Source organism: Oxyura jamaicensis, chromosome 1 (assembly GCF_011077185.1).
Source record: "Oxyura jamaicensis isolate SHBP4307 breed ruddy duck chromosome 1, BPBGC_Ojam_1.0, whole genome shotgun sequence".
Classification (NCBI taxonomy): Eukaryota; Metazoa; Chordata; class Aves; order Anseriformes; family Anatidae; genus Oxyura; species Oxyura jamaicensis.
In genome coordinates, this window is record NC_048893.1 from 35952882 (window position 1) to 35969792 (window position 16911).

Genomic DNA, 16911 nt, shown 5'->3' on the forward strand with positions numbered 1-16911 from the left:
CATCCTAGTTTAGTCCGTGGGCAGGACTCGCATAATAATATTTCCAGTCCCAGCAGCTCACATCACAGACACGAACCCAGGACCGCCCCCCCTCAGTTTTTTCTTCCCAATCTCCCAAATCGCTTTATTATTATTTTTTAAATGGTCGCGCTTTTTGCCCGCTGCTCCCGCTGCTGCCGAAATCCCCGGCTTCCCAGGGTGCATGCTTCTGGCAAAACCGTGCAGTGTTCTCAGTCCACTTTCAGTGTGTCTTATCTTAATTTGTCCTGATCCGATCTAAGCGCGATAGCCACCACTTGCTTTCAATTTGTAGGATTTTTTCCCCTTCTCGGTTCGCTCCGGCTACCCTCGGAGTGTTTCCCTCTCTGCTCGCATTTCCAGGGTTGCGATCTACTACTCTGCCTTTACTTCTTCTTTTTTTTTTTTTTTTTTTTTTTTTTTCTTAAACCTCCCCTCTCTTGAATTGCTTCATGTTACTAACCATTCCTAAATTGTAGGAGAGCTCCATTCCCCCTCCTCTCCCACCACCACCAACACCACTACCACCATCACCTCCTCCTCCTCCTCCTCCCCTTCTCTTCTCCTTTTTGGCAGCACCAGGACGTCCGGTGTGGTGGTGGCAGCGAGCAGCAAAAGCAGCAAGAGCTCCTTTTGATTCCCCCCCGTTCCAAGGTGCTTTGGAGAGACCCGGTTCAAAGCTGAGCGGCAGAAGTCACGATGAGTGCACAAGGTGAGGGACCCGGTCAGCCTTCCACTGCTGCCCAGGAGCAACCTGCAACCGCAGAGCCTCAGAAGAGAGGACGAGGCAGACCCAGGAAGCAACCACAAGTCAGTATTCGCGTAGAGGCGTAGAGCCGCAGATCTGTAGTGTTGTAGGCATGTAACCATGTACGTATTGGTGCAGGCGGCCGGGGACGGGGCGCGGGGGCTCCCGGCGGGGCGGGCAGCGCCCGGCGGCGGCTCGGGGCGGGCGGCGGGGCCGCGGAGCCCGCCCGGGGCTTTCGCTATTGTGCGGGCGGCGAGCCGGGGCTTTTCAATGGGGACGGGGAACATGGAGCGGCGAGGCTCCGACCAACCAGCGCTCGCTGGCTCCTTTCAAGCTGGGTTTGAAATTGCGAAAGCGGCGAGCGGGAGAAACGGGGCTCGCCCGGGCTCCCTCCTCTGCGAGCCCTCGCAACGTCTGTGTGTGTGTGTGTGAGCGAGTGTGAGCCTGTGTGTGTGTGTGTGTGTGTGTGCGCGCGCGCTGTGTGTGTGCTGTGTGCGTGTGTCGGGTCCCACCGGGGCTGCTGCCGCCTCCGAGCTTGACCAGCCCAGCCCCTGACTGCCCCTAGATCCTGGGGTTGGGGGAGAGGAGGGTGTCTAGAAAGTCGCATAGGGTTGGCTTTTTTTTTTTTTTTCCTTTTTTTTTTTTTTCCCCCTCTTTTTTTTTTTTTTTTTTTTCCTGGCGTTCCCCCCTTCCCCACCTCCTCCCTCACCCCCGTCATCGTCTGCAGAGAGGTGCCCCCGTTGCCGACGGAGGTGGGGGAGGCAGCCGGAGGGGGCTTGCCCTGCATTTGCAACACCTTTTGCCTCGGCTGCGCCGCTTTCCCAGGCAGGTCGAGGCGCGGGGACGGCGCCCGGCTCCCCCCAGGGCCCCGAAGGGGACTCGCAGGGCTCCTCTCTGACTCGCCAGACCTCAATCCGCACTAAGGTTGCCAGATTCGCGCATTATCCCCCCCGCCTCCCCGTCCCGTCCCTTCCCATCCCACCCCATCCCTTCCCATCCCTCCCGTGTGCCGCTGTCGCATCGCCCGGCACAGCCGCTCCCGGCTCTCGGGGCTCCTCGGGGGCTGCCCGGGGCTCTCCGCGGCCCTTTCCCTGCTTCGGAAGTCGCGGCTGGAAGGAGTAGGGCCGCCCGGGGAGCCGCTTTTAAAAGCCAAGCTTCCGCGGAGCTTTAAAACCTCTCGCCCCATTCATTCAGCATCAGCTCCAAGTCCCGAGATCCCGCCAGGGGCTTCGGGGGCACCTAGCGAGCCGAAGAGCCGAGCCCCGGCCCGGGGGCAAGCCGGTGCCGAGCCCGCGGTGTGCTCCAGCAAATTACACAGAAAGTAAAACTTATTATTATTATTTTTTAAATTATTCTTACTTTTGGGAAAGCCGTGCGAGCGGAGCCCCTGCTTTTCCCGCTCTGCCCTCAGTGCCACTCGCTCACCGCCCGCGGCTCCGTGCCCAGAATCAGCCCGGCACCCTTTCCCTCCCCTCTTCCCCCCCCCGCTTTTTAAAAAAAAATTTTTTCCCTTCTCCCCCCTCCACCCCTTTTTTTTTTTTTTTCTCTCTTTTTTTTTTATTTTAATGTATGGCAGAGAAAGCAAGCCGCGTCTCCTTAGCCGTGCTCAGCCCAGCTGTGCAGTGCCTGAGCCCCTCTGCAGCCTCCCCAGCCTGAGCCTGCACCCTGAGTCTCCCCGGGAGTGGAAAAGCTGAAGGGTTTTAAGTTGGTCTAAGTTAACAAACCGCATTGAATTAAATTTGCCACCTCCCGTAGTCCGAGGGAAATGTATGGTATTGAAGGCTTGAAGAGTTTTACAGTATTTGTGATTCGCTGAATAAATATTTGGAGTCCGAGCTTGTAGTAATTCATAGGCATTTTTAAGGACTGGTTGTTTGCTGTCTGCCAGAGGAGCTAGTTAGCAAAACTTCGAAAACAATAATTGCTTCTGCCCAGTCATTTTAGATTTTTGTTGTTGTTGTTATTGTTTCAGATATTTTACATCCTCAGGGTTTTTTTTGGCTTGCTAGTGCTCCATTTCAAGAAACATTAGCGTTTGCATTTTACTCGGATCAATTCTGTTTGCAATAGGTGTGAATGTAACGCAGAGCTCAGAACTGCAGAAAAAATCCCCCTAAATTATTTGTACCTTTGAGAGAGAAGATAGTCTTAAGCTTACTTTCTACTTTTCCAGTAGTTAGCATTGTTTTGTGTTATTTTTTTCAAAAGTGTGTGCTAGTAACTGCATATGATAATTGTATCTTGTTATAATAAAATGCAATTTACATTAAATGGATAACTGTATTAATTTTCAAATAATCATTCTTGCATGAGGGAAACCATAGCCATCTTATTTTTAAAATGTGGTTTCTGCTATAACTAACTTGCCAGAGTATGTAGATTTTATTCTTCTTTTTTTTTTTTTGGTGCAATTACAAGGAAAGTTAAACTCTTATTATGTAAAATGCATGTTTTTCTTCACTTTGAGTTCTTTAATTTTTCATGTTGCATTTTAAATATTGTTGCATTTATTTATACTGTTAATTCATGTACTTTAAGTAACTGCTCAGTTGTAGTTTATCATTGAGTTCTTCTTGGTTAGCTGTAGCTTCTTGCCACAATAGCATGTTTTCCTGTATTTAGGAACCAACTGGTGAACCATCTCCTAAAAGACCAAGAGGAAGACCCAAAGGAAGCAAAAACAAGAGTCCCTCTAAAGCGGCCCAGAAGGTGAGATTACTAAAGAGAGAGTTCCTAATGTTTTTTCACCAATTGGTAGCAAAAGAGCCAGTCATTTAGGCTGTAAACTGTGGGGCTGGGACCCTTTTAATAATGGCAGCTACATCATAGAGCATGTATTTTGCATTTGTAAGATAGGAAATAACATGCTGCAGGATGACCCTAGGCACAGAACCCATAAGGGCAGCTTGCTTTTTGAATAGCATACAGATTAGTGGAATAACATAGAGCATTTGATGCATTTACTGAGATCTCCTGTACCTAGTAAGGAGATCAATATTAGGGGTATTATTTGCTTGATGGAGGTTTTTGAAAGAGGAAGATTAATTTCTTACCTATTTGCAGACGTTACTACTACAGACCAAATATGTGTATTAAAGCTAAGTGTTTTGTCAAACAGGTTAATTAGAAGAAAATCCAATTATGTGTTGATGGAAATAAGTGCATATATTGAAATTTACAGCTTTAAAGTGTGATGGTAAAGTAAACTGTGAGCTACAGTAAAAGCCTACCATATCTTACTTAGTAATCACTTCCAAAGAGTTTTTTACTTGAAGTGCTATTAGTCTTCTGAACCACTACTTCTGTTTGGGGATGGGAGCAAACTTGTGTTATGGTGGCTCTGAATGCATCCAGCTATAGTACAAGCTCACTGGAGTCCTTCCATTTAGTGCATGGACTTCACATCACAAATACAATGTGAAAATGTACCTTAATTTTATTGGAACTTGGGAAAGCTCAGTGTCAGAAAACTGTGCTATCAAGGCAGATAATACCTTGCTGCATGAATTATTTTAGTGAAGATAAATAGTTGTGTATAGGCTTGGGAAGAAAAACTGGAGTTTTGTTTATGTTGATGGTTACACAGCAGTTAGCACTAATTTACAGGTACTAAATTGGAAACAAAAGCTTGCAAAATCTGGTAGTGAACTGTACTGCTTAAGTGTACCAGTATCTCTTAAGTAGATCTTTGACAAAACGTGTGTAGAAAATATTTGTAGCCTCATCTCTATTCTGGTTCATTTTTCAGTATGCCTATGATCCTGACCATATTAAACTTGATCATTTTCAGTGTTATAAATTACTATAGCAACTCCTAATAAATATTAAATTATTAGGGGGTGACTGTGATTTCATGTCTGTTTTGTTATAAGTGTTTTCAGCATTTGTTTGAGGGACATTTTCCAACTCCCTTTAAATTTAAAATAGTTTTTTTTATATTCTAAACTGGAAAAAGCGGTATATTCTGTCAAGAAGTTCATGAATTAGTAAAAATGCTTTACAAGTTAAGTATTTAAAATATATCAAAGCCATGCTGCAACCTAGTGAACTTAAAATGTTGATTTTTTTCTTTATATAATAAAAATGTTCCTCAGATTCACTTTTAAAAAGTTTAAATTTCACTCTTCAAAAGGGAGAGAGCAGTTTTTTATTAGTCTAGTAAGTCCAAATGTGAGCTTTAGTATTTTAAATATTACTCTTAGGAGTGTTGGCTTTCCTAGGAGAAACATTTGTAATAAGATTAAATTTTAAGTAATTCATAGAAATGTGTTTTCAAAAGATATTTCTAAAAGAAATATTAACATTATTTCATTTGTATGAGTGATTTGAAAATCAGTTTTAATGGAAAATAACTTAAAATCTTTCATACTTATGTAGGCATATCAATTCAAGAGCTTTCCAGATGATTCTGGTACATACAGTTGTTTTTTTTAATCTAATTTATGAACTGAGCAATTTCATTGTAACGTTTTGATTTTCAGAATGCATCAAGTTACTGCCCTAATTAAAGCAAACTTTTTTCAGGTGTTGATATTATAAAAAATTGACCAAAGACCACATGTCTTTTTAGCATTAAAAATCTTTGAGGGGTATGTAATTACAACTTTTATTTGTATCTAGGTTTATAGATAAAATATGTAAATGTTTGATAAATCTAAAACATGAAACAGTGATAAAGCCTTCTTAGAAAAAAGTCAGTGATCACATTTCTGATAAATATTTTAGCTCTTTTTCCAAATAGATAATTAACTCTCTCTGAAATGGTTCAACTTCTCACCAGACATCTCAAAGCATCTAATACTAATTTTGATAGTTTTTCTAACAGTAATAAGGATGGAAAGGTTTTGACACTGTAAGAAAGCTTCAGTTGCTGATGAGGGTATCACCTCTTAAGAGAGTGAGCTATATGTTTGATTTTGTGATAAACATATTTACACATCCATAGACACACATATATTTATTTAAGGCTTTCTACCCAGTCTCAGCTCTCAGAAACTGAAGTTGGCTAACTTCATTTCAGACCCTGTGCCTGTGAACATGGGTCCTATACATGCAACTGGAAATTGCTGGAATTTCTGCAGAATAGTGTGTGGCCTGTGTTTTTCAAAGTGAGCTCATTGAAATGTTCTGTAGTGTTCACAACATGTAAGATAAACGCACACCACTAGCACCCACCGAGCAGACATGAGAAGGCACTCGTGATTAATTGATGGGGTGTTCTCTTGCAAACCATTACACATCACAATTAAAAATGCATTGCACAAACTGGCAGTCAGTTAAAAATACTCGAGTGCTGGGGCTTTGTTTTGTTGTGCTTCAAAAAGCAAATGCCCTTAAATCAGCTGAGGGACACTTTACCCTAGAAGCTGATTGTGTTGTGGATTTAAAATTTCTTGGCTCATGGGACTTTTTTTAATTTTTTTTTTTCCTTTAGCTTTCAGAGCTTGTGTTTGGTCTTAGTAAACTGGCCTTGGGGCATCTGAAAACAAACTGTGCTTGTTAGGAAATTAGCAATGTGAAACTTGACAATGCATACAGAATGTTGCAAGACCAATTGGATAGCTAATAATGTGGCAATTACTCTAATTTTAGGTAATACATGATTTAAAAAAAAAAAAAAAAGGTTTGCATATCACACATACCTAACTTATGTTACACAAAGGGTAAACTGCATTTTATGGAAAAACAAATAATTTCTCAATTGTTTAATTTTCATGAAGACAACATTTTAGCAGATGAGAAGAGAGAGACACAAAAAGACTCTTATCACCTAGTACGTGAGTCTCCACAATCAGACTTATTCAAGTCTGTGTCTTCAAACAAGTCAATCTGTTATTCATTTAAAATATTTGTAAAAAGTTAGCAAAAAAAATGAATTATTATTATTTTTTTTTCTAATGAGTAACGAGGTTTTGTGGAAGGATCCTAGTAAGGATGTTCTTTTCTAGTTTCCTGGGTGTTGTGTGGTTGAATTTTATTTGTTAGGCTGAGCTGGGTTCCCAGCCCATTGCATTTCCCTTAAGTATTCAGGGGCTTCTCTTTGTTTAGCTCCCGTAGCTGGGCTTAAAAATATTGTATGGGCATAAATACTCTCCTGTTTGGAAGGAAGAAACAGAGTCGTTTGGTCGAAAAATAAATAAAAAAGGCAGGGGGGTAGTAACTACTGTGTGTTTGTTTCAGAAGAAAATGTCAAGGGGATATCCCAGGAACATCCAAAAATAAAGGCTTTTTTTTTTTTTTTTTTTGTAAAATTCGCCTTCAGTTGAAATATTGTGGCTTTTGTTATAGTCATTCATGTAGTGAACTTCACTAATGGTACCTCCAGATCTTGAAATACCGTTCTCCAGAACTTGTGGAGTCTCTCCGTGATGACACTTAATACTGTCTCTTTACTACATGGCCAGAGTTTGGTATGTAGAAAACCATGTCCCTGAGTTAAGCAGTCCAAAGGTAAAAAAAAAAAAAAAAGTGCACATGACAAGGACTCTGCCCTAAATTGGTTCATGAAAATCTATTTGGCTTTCCGTGCTTCATTCATTCTCACCAGCACCAGTCATAACAGGCTTAAAGGGAACATGAGTTCAGATTTATCAAGGGATTGTAGTATGGTCATTGTACGTAAAGAGTGAGGGACCCCAAATGTTTTGAGCAAGATGGGTAAAGCGGGAGAAGCCTGACTCCTGTTTAGAGGTAAAATGGGCAAAACATGACATGGAAAGTGCGATATATTTGTATCCAGCCCATGCTTAATTTTCTTCTAAGAAAAATAAAAGAGCAAAATGAATTTTTTTTTTTTTTTTGGTAGGCAAGGGACACTTCCCTGCACAAGCTCTTTTGGCATGGCTTGGCAGCAGTGATCCTCATGCTCGGACCTAGCAGTTGTTCTACCAGACCTCAGCTCTGGTGCATTTTATCTGAGGGCTACAGATCGTTTTGCACAGTGGCTAGAGTTCCTAAAATTTGGATTCTGTTGCATTCACAATCTTCCTTGACAATAGATAGTTATCTGAAGAGCACATTCAATTATTTATACCTGTCTTGTCTTGTTAATTGCCTTCAGTAGTACAGCCTCAGCTCCTGCTCAGGCTTGGCCCACTGAGGCAGCGAGGAGATGGAGGGATGCTGGGCAGCCGAGTACCACAGTGGCTGACAGCAGCCGTTTGGAAGCAGGTTTTGGTGGCCTTGTGGTATAGGGCTTGGATGAGCTGCAGATCTGTCTGGAGACATGTTAACGACATGGCGGTGGCTGGAGTGACCATCTTTCTCACCTGGGGCAAAAATATCATTTCCTGTACTGAAGAACAAGTAAATCCAGTTCTGTTCCTAAAACATGACACAGCAACCATGAAATGTTTATGTGGATGGTTTTAAGAAATTTTATATTTTTCCATGAAGGATCATAAACTTGGGTTTGATTACGGCCCCAGCCTTCTTTAAGTTGGGTGATTTTGTGTCTCAGCTGTCCAGAACAAGAGGATGCCTCCTAGCGCAGCACCAAACGCTCAGAAAAGCCTGACCAAACACATCTCAATTTCAGAGAGTGCTTTAGAGGATTAAGGCAGCAGCTTCCTTTCTGACTAAGCAATTACAGGCTGCTGTGGGTAAGGTGGCTGAGAGCACTTGCATCTTGCTGCCCAAATAGGAATCCTTGTGATCTTTGGGTGGCTTGGGGCTCTCCCTGGATTTGTTCCTAGCTTCAGAGGCAATGCTTCAATTAAAGCAAAGAGCCAACAGACTAGCATGGTTTAGATTATGTAAATACCTATTTAAGAGGAAAAGCAAAGCTTTAGCACTTACATGTTCCTATTCTTATTAATTACTTGAAAATGATATGGAGAAACATTGAATTATTTGTCTGCAATAAATCCTTTCTTCAAGTGCTATCACTAAAAGACAGCCTTGTGCTGTTGGAAAAAATACAGGTTAGGTTTGCAGAATTCAAACTAAATAATAATAATAATAAAAAAAATCCAGATGGAAAGAGGGGGAATATTTTCCTAAACTTCATGTCTTTATTATCACCGCTGGACTGCCGCTACTCCTTCGTGGTTGTTCCAGGAGTGTTTTGTCTTTCCCTTCCCTCAGAATGGAGATAAAAACATCCACTCAGGAGGTTCCCGTCACTCACTTTCTGCAGTTTAGTCTATGGAAACCCTCCTATTTACTTACAGAATCGCCCTGTACCAAAACATAGTATCTGGCATGCCCTGCTGTTTGCTCAGCTCACCTCTGGGAAAGGTTTGGTTTTGATAAGGACTCTGGAAATGTTTTTCTTCTGACATGAGGTGGAAATCACATGCAGCAGGGATACAGCGCCGTTCAGCGCAAAGGGTCCCTGCTGCAGGGGCCAGGCACCGCTGGTGGCTGGAGCAGCTCGTGGCACCCCTGTGCTGTGCTGTGCTGCGCGGTGGACGGTGGCACAGGGTTTTGCTCACTCCCCCAGCCCGTCAGGCAGTGTTTTGTGCCCTGGTTAAGCTTACAGCTCTTGTCAACCTTTGGGTAGTGTTAATTGGTAGAGCAAAGTGGGTTCAGTTTCCAAAAAGTTAGTTTTTTGGTAAAGGGTCTTTCAGTGAATATAGAAGAAAATAAATGGTGTTTATCCTTTCACAACGTGTCAGGTGCAGATTTGTTAAGAACAATTTTAGCTGGTCTTTTTTTCTAGGCTTACACCCCCTGTTTTGTGAAATAAACATAAATGGGGGGGGGGGGGGGCGGAAGGACGACACAAATGTTCAAAACTAAAACACCTCCTTTTTTGCATCCTTCAAGTAATAAGGTATGAAAAAATGAATACTTTAAAAGGCACCGAAACTCTGAAATAGACAGCTCCAGTATGTAGCAAATGCACTTTAACAAGTATTCTCATAAGAGGGTTTCACCTTACATGTAACGCTGGTATAAACGATTAAAGAGCAAGTTTACTCTTTTAACAAGTCTGAGTGATAATTTTGCCCTTTAGGAGTGTGAATTTTATTTTTCACAGCTTTCTTCTTGGTGAGATATTTATTTCAGAGTAACTGCGTTTAATTTGTGGTACAGCTTTTTGATAGAGATTCCTCTTCTGCTTCCTTGGCTCAGGTTCTCTTGCAGAGGGATCCGCTTTGCCTAGCTTTAGGTGACAGTGTCTATTACAGAGATTGATCAGCGAGTGATTTATTTAATGAGACAGTTGATTTCTGAGGGCAAATCAAATACGCATGCAGTTAACTGGAAGCAAAACAGCTCATGGAAATTTGGGAGCACGTTTACAGAGTGTGTGCTAAAAGTGTTCACTCTTAGGGACTTCTTAAGCAGCACGAGTCCTGTGCTCACCGAAGCTGGTGGCAAAATCTTGATCGCCTTAATGAGACAGGATTATTTACCTGACAAGGTGTGTGCATGGACAGAGCCCATCTAGAGAAAATAACTTGCAGTTCTTATTTTAAGGCCTGTAAGTAGTTTCCTTTAGTGAGCAAGCAGTGCTATCCACAGTGTCACACAGTGAGTTCATGGAACAGGCTGGTAGCAGAACCCAAATTTCCTTTAAGTTGAGCTTCAGGACCAACTGTTTAGCTTACATAAATATCACTGTTACTTCTAGGAAACCTTCCATGCTGTTTCCTTAACCCTTGAAAGAGAAAGTGTGTTTTGGAGCAGCGGTGGTTTGCTTAGAGCTTAAGGATACATGTCTACCTGGAAAAGCTCACATGAAGTAGAGGAGTTACCTCCCAGTGTCACGTTCCTCGTGACTGTCTGTCCAAACATGTTCCATGCATGAACATCATCAGACTAAAAGAAAGAATTGTGGCTGCTATAAATTGCTTTATTCAGGCTTGAAATGGGCTGTATATCTAATACAGTACCTTTAGGTGTTGCCTGACAGACTGTGAAAGGCTAGAGGTGATGCTGTTGGGGTCCTGCAGGTCCCAGTCCTCTGTGGACCAGGGCTGGGGGCACCCTTGGGTGCAGGTGAAGGCATTCACTTGGGCTTGGAAATGGCAGTAAAAAACAACGTAATCACCTTCTGCCAGAAAACCCATGGAGCCAGGGGGAGGCTTGGTGCCACCCTAGAGATATGCTTATGGATAATGTTACAGGAAAGGAGTTCCTAGTTAACCAAGGCTGTTAAACAATGCTGGGGTATAAAACATGTTGTGTTTCTTTTCTCTTTACAGAAAGCAGAAGCCACTGGTGAAAAGCGACCCAGAGGGCGGCCCAGAAAATGGGTAGATATTCCACTTCTAATCATTTGATTTATTTTCTGTGTTATAAAGCATGCTATAAAGTCCATTCTCTAAGGGAACAATTATTTCTGCTTTGTGAAAAGAGCATCCATCTTCTGTGTGGTGGATTGACGGAAGGGTTAAGATAGCAGAGAAGTTAACCACAGCTTCCTACCTTTAGACTCTGGTAGTTTGCTCAAGACACTTTACTACTGAATGTTTGTCGGGAGTGAATATTTATGTGTCTCTTATCAGCATGGAAAGGGGCACAACTCTTCCTTCAAAAAAGAGTAACAATGAGATAACTTGTTCAGTAATGGAGTAACAAAGGTTAAAGGGGCACTATCAGACATCAGAAGGTGATTAAGAAAGGTGATAACATTCAGCTGTAGTTTGTACAAGGTAACGTTTAAAAAATCAAAACGTCTTTGTCCCACATTCCCTGAAAATATAGTATATTTTCCTTAAATCCGGTGAGAAAGAGCAGAAATGAACAGCAAGATACCTGCACTTAGAATTAAGCTCTTCTGTTCTTGGCCGTCTTTGTGCTTCATATAATTATAGTGACAGTAATACATTTCGTTTAAAGTTTCCTCTTTTCCTGGCCCTTACTCTGTAGATGTGGCCATCAGACAAATGTGTTTTGATTCTTTGGCCATGGAAATATCGCAGTCTTGGATACCTGAAATCCTGTGTTGTCACTGCTGTCTACGTGAAATGAGCATCTGTCTTGTACACCTCATGCATATGTATTTCATGCACAAATATATTTTCAGAAGGGGTGAGGATACCACTCATAAAATTAGAACATTTGCAAGGTTGTGGCCATTTACTCCGTCATAAGTTTACATTTCTGATTTCCCTTCTGTAGTTACCTTTTCCTTTTTGTGGAAAGCCTTAATCTCTAAACTTGATGGAATCTCAAATCCATCTGTCCCCATCTCAGTTTTCCAGTACTGTCACTTTTCCACTTCTCTGTTCAGTTCTTTTGGATGGATGTTAACACTGCTGTCAATGTGTACGCTTCTGAAGGCTAAAATGGCACCAGAAGGTCCTTAAAACTACAGCTGACATTCTCCAGAGTATCAGCAGCTAAACACAGGAGAGAGGGCATTAACAGTCACCTTAAGAGCTAGTTTTGTAGTGTTGTCCAGAGGTAAAGTACCTCAGGACATCTCTGTAGGTCAGCAGAGAAAACAGCCTCATACATTCCACGTGTTGTTTGTGCTTGTAGTTTTTAGACCAGGCAGATTTCAGGTATGTGAAGCAGCTCCTTGGCAGTAGGAAAAGGTGGCTTCCTCAAACCAACCTGTGCTCGTGATGTTCCCAAAGGTGGCTTGCAGCAGGTAAATGCCAAGTGCAGTAAAACATAGATTAGTTACTGCCTGCTTCCTCCCGTTCGGTTCGGAGCTTGCACACGTGGATGCTAAGTGGTGCTGGCTTGATCCTCACCTTGGGTGCAGTCCCAGGGGAAGCAGCAGAAATAGCTGTTTTATGAGAGTAATTTATAACAGGCAAGCCATCTCCACCAAATTAGAAATGCATGATGGTTGAATAGGGATGGTTGAATAGCTTTGTGAAAAGGGAGAACGTAGCAGTGTGAAATGTTAAGAGATTTTATCTCCCAAGTGCTCATAGTCAGAAATTAAGGTGAGTTTTCAGAGGAAAGGGCTAAGTATAACAATTGTGGCGTGTTTAGGTTAGAATGTTTCCCTTTTGTTTTTGTATCTTTATGGGGAAGAAGGAATAGGCAGTAGCAGGGAAGCATTAAATTCAATATGGGCTGTTTTGGAATGAAGAATCTGATTCACAGAAATGGGAATTATTGGTTACTTAGAAGGCATATGCATTACTTTGTTATGAGACCCATACTTAAAGGAGTTGCACTCATTCCTTTGAAACTAAGGCATATTCTCAAAGTCCTAACTGCTTTCCTATTGTGCCTGTTGGAAGCATGGTCTTTTTATTTGCTTCTTCCAATGCTATGATTGCTTCTTGTGGTTTTCAGAGATAATATGCATATCTGCAGCTTGCATTGAGATAATTCTGTAGACTACGAGAACCAAACATACCCTTTTTTCCTCTCTTTCTTCTCTTTTCCCAGTTTAAATTAGATTCAGGGTTCCTTCTCTCTGCATGGTGAAACGGAGAGTGATATTGTGATCCAGAAATACAGTTAAATTATTACAAACCACTATGGTGCCAACTGTAAGTACTTTATAAGTGAAATCAAAGAAGGATTCTGTGTAAAAGCAGATGGCACAGTATCATCCTCTGTGTCTCATGTATTCAGAAAATGTCCCTTTTTATCACCCAAACTTCACTTAAGTCCTTAATGATTATTTTCTTCCTTAATCTCGTTTTATTTCTATACCAAGCCTTGATGATAACAGTTCTGTTTCAGTTAAAGTAAGGGGTGTTTGGATTTATTTTTTTTTTCTTGGAGAGGGCAGAATTCTGCCTGGCAGGTATTTTCCTAAGCTTGTAACCCTTTTTTGCAAGTCTGGAGGTTCAGTGTCATATGTTGTTCATCAAATTGTAAAGTATTATTTCTGCTGTTTCCTTCAGTATGCACACGCAGAGACATATGAGCTAACAGACCACTGCAGAATTCCAGTAGCTGGTCTTTCTGCCGGTTCAAATTAAGTATTTAATGTTTGTGACTCTCAACATATTTATTTATTTATATATTTTTTAGAAGAGACGTAAATCTTCTTGACTGGTATAGAACTGGGAAGGGGGAGGGAGAGCCCTAGTGAAGAAGGCAAGGAACCCAGTTTATCACAAGCATATGAGACACGCGGTGATTTTTTCAGAGCAATAAAGTGTGCTTTGCAAAGCTGTCAAGGAAAAGAAGACCCTTGTAAGTAGAGCAGACAGTAAAGAGTGACAAACTTCTGAAAATAAAATACTCAGCTACATAGAAGAGCTTTCCAAATGTGAAAGGCTAATTGAATAAAAATCCTGAAGGTAATAAGGATCACACAGATGGGAAATGAAAATATTTGGAATCAGAAACAGTGTCTGCTGCTGGAGAACTCATCTTCACTGTAAGTTGCTGCACATGTGTGAAATGCATTGAAGGCTGTGAGTCCTATTAATTGGGAGGGAGGTAAAACTCTTCATGACCTTGGTACTCTGTAATTTTAGAGGTTTTAGTGACGGAACATGTTCTAAGCTCTTTGGATGCATCTGCATTAGCATCTTAGGTCAAATTGGCAGTGTGCTTTGGAAACAGATCTCCTAATTGTCCCCAGTTATTGTTTGCATTGCAGAGAAGTCCCAGAGCTCATGGGCTGGATTCCTTTCGAATGAAACAAAATTGGAAGACCTGCTCCCATAGTGCACCTAACACAGTCCAGTAGGCATTGGACCCATAGGACTAGGCTAAAAAAAAAGTAAACACCTCTTGAAAGGTGCCTGGCATGGAGTTTGGTCCTCAGCATCAGCCTGTTTTCGGCTGCTGGTCCATGTTGTTTGCTAGTGCAGAAATAGCCGTTGCTGCTTGGAAAAGGCAGGTAAAGTAGCCTGTTTTTTATTAGAAGAATTATTTTATGTTATAGGTATAAAGTCATATTCCTAAGCATGCTCAGAAGTCACTGAAAGGTTTGTCTTGGTTTCATCAGTGACAGGCTTTCTTCACTGGGATCCAATGCTGCTTCTTGTGGAATCAGCAAACGATTTTGTCAGTGGCTTCACATAGCCCTGTGCAAAGAGCTCACAGTCAAAGATATTTCATCTCATCTCATCTCATTTTTTTATTTGTGTACATCTAGAAGTTGACTGAAAGTACTGGGGCGGGAGTGGAGCAGGAGAGTGATGAGTCAATTATCCTGCTGCTTGTTGTAAGGAAATGCACTGAAAACCCCTAGAAATTTCATAGACTTCTAGAGCTCCCAGTTTAATGGAGAAACCTGAAACCCAGTTCTGAAGTTTATGCTTTAAATGGTGTTTGTATTTTATTTCCATTGTTTTTGTTATGTCTTCAGATAGACTTTTGGCCTTGTCTTTCACATCCACCTTGTTTAACCTGAACCACAGATTCACTGTGGCATGGCAGAATTGCTTAGGAAAAAAAAAAAAAAAAAAAAAAAAAAGCCCAGAGCTCTTCACAGCTTTGAAGAGGACTTTGTTGAGGAGGAGAGGGGGATGATGCCGTGCCATGAAACTGTTTTAAAGGATGGAAAGATGTGGTTCTGGATGTTCGTAACAGCAGAACAGAATCAGTTGATTTCCAAAGACAGGACGTGCACATAAAGCATCTGCGTGCTCACCCAGTTGCTGACACCCAAGTAGGAACTGTGACTTGTTCAGAAAACCTCTCTCACTTTCAAGAAATTTGTTTTCTCCTAGATGGTCTAGATAGCACATCTCAGTTTGCTGGAAGATTAAAAGATAACCAGAAATGAACTTAATTTCCTTAAGCAGGAGTTTTAACTGATCCGATCAGGATTAGCTAGCTGTTCCAGTATTTCTGAAGCTCAGGTTTTCCCCTTTTTAAAGAGGGCAGAATTTCATTTTATACTCAAAGTCAGTTTAAGTTATGCCAAAGCACGTTTAAAAAATCATTACAGAAATGCTTTTTTTCTGCAAAGTGTTTCCTCAGATTATTTCCCGCTGCAGTTTTGACATAGCTGACATATAAAGCTGTAAGCATGGAGTGTAGGAGACGTTTCTGTTCCAGCCATTCCAGGAGGCCTGAGCCAGGCCGAGGGCTCCTAATCCTCCTTCACCTGCAAGATTTGGAAAATGAGGTTCTGAATTTTGAAGATATACATATACAGAGACCCCCCTGCCTCAGATACTTCATTATCTAACAGGAATACCAGAAGAGACATTGGTGTCTTGAGGCTATTTGTTGTCTGTTACAAGTCTTTGCAAACAATTATTTAACTAGAAGTTTCTGTCTGGCAGTGCCATGCTACATTATGTGCTTTTAAACCAATTTTGCTGGTTTCTCACTCAGTGCAGTCAATTTTGTCTCATGTGAAGGCGCAGTCTCGGAAGCATGAAGGCTTCTTCGATAGGCAGTGGAGAGAGAAAGGTGCTCTGCAATCTTGGTGTGTCCTGCCCTTAGAAAGGCTTTGCTTAGGTTGTGGTAAATTCCCATCTGGATATGGCAATCTTTTGCCATTGGGAAAGACAGCCTAGGTAAACAAATAGGCACAAACCTGACTTTTAGACATTTCCCTATGTGAGGAAAATCACACCTTAGGCAGTAAGCTGCTTACCAGTGCATACCTAAGCCAGGCCAGAGCTGCCATTTTTATGAGAACCAATTTTTATTTGAGTGAATTATTTCACGGTCCATTTGGAGTAAACCACGACTGAGGTAAAACTTAAATCACATGCATTAGATGATGAATGTAAAAGAAAGTTGCTATTTATGTAATTACAGATACAAAAGATATCAGAAGTAAAAAATCTGTTACTCATACTTGTGGGAATAATGTAAGTTCCGATACTTTGTCTTTCTAACTTGACTGCAATATATGTGGTGTTATGGCTTTGTGTGAAGCCCATCATGAAAATTTGCACGTGTTCCTGTTACTTTAGTCTTCCACATTACCTTACCTTCTTTGTTAGGGTCATTGGTATTATTTTGTAACATGGTAATATGAAATATTTTCTGTCATGAACATATTCTATCTCTGCACAGGCAACACTGTCATCTGGGAGGGATCATCATTTCAGTTGTCTAAAGGGCTTGAAGAGTCTTTTGTAATTATGAAAACCAGAGTATTGACTTCTCCTTCAAAATTCCTAAACTTAAAGAGTGGATAAAGAGCATGAACTAAAATCCTTAGAAGTTTTATATCTATGTATTTACTTTCCAGTTCAGATGTTCTGTAAAAGGAATCCTCTCACAAAATCTGAAAATTTTGAGAAAAGCAGCACTAGTGATTATTAACCTTTTCTCCTATGCCTATGAGATATTTAATG

The 16911-nt window shown here is 41.5% G+C and overlaps 1 protein-coding gene across 4 annotated transcripts in view; it reads left to right on the forward strand.

The window, feature by feature from the left end:
* The first annotated feature begins 6 nt into the window (after positions 1–6).
* Positions 7–16911, forward strand: part of HMGA2 (high mobility group AT-hook 2) — a 115384-nt gene continuing 98479 nt past the window's right edge. For all 4 annotated transcript variants that reach the window (XR_004755671.1, XM_035344450.1, XM_035344448.1 and 1 more), the window contains exons 1-3: positions 7–828; positions 3389–3475; positions 10921–10971. Coding sequence is in view for 3 of the 4 variants with exons in the window: in XM_035344450.1 (XP_035200341.1) it covers positions 718–828; positions 3389–3475; positions 10921–10971 (249 nt within the window). In the remaining variant the exon portion in view is untranslated. The remainder of the gene's footprint in view (positions 829–3388; positions 3476–10920; positions 10972–16911) is intronic.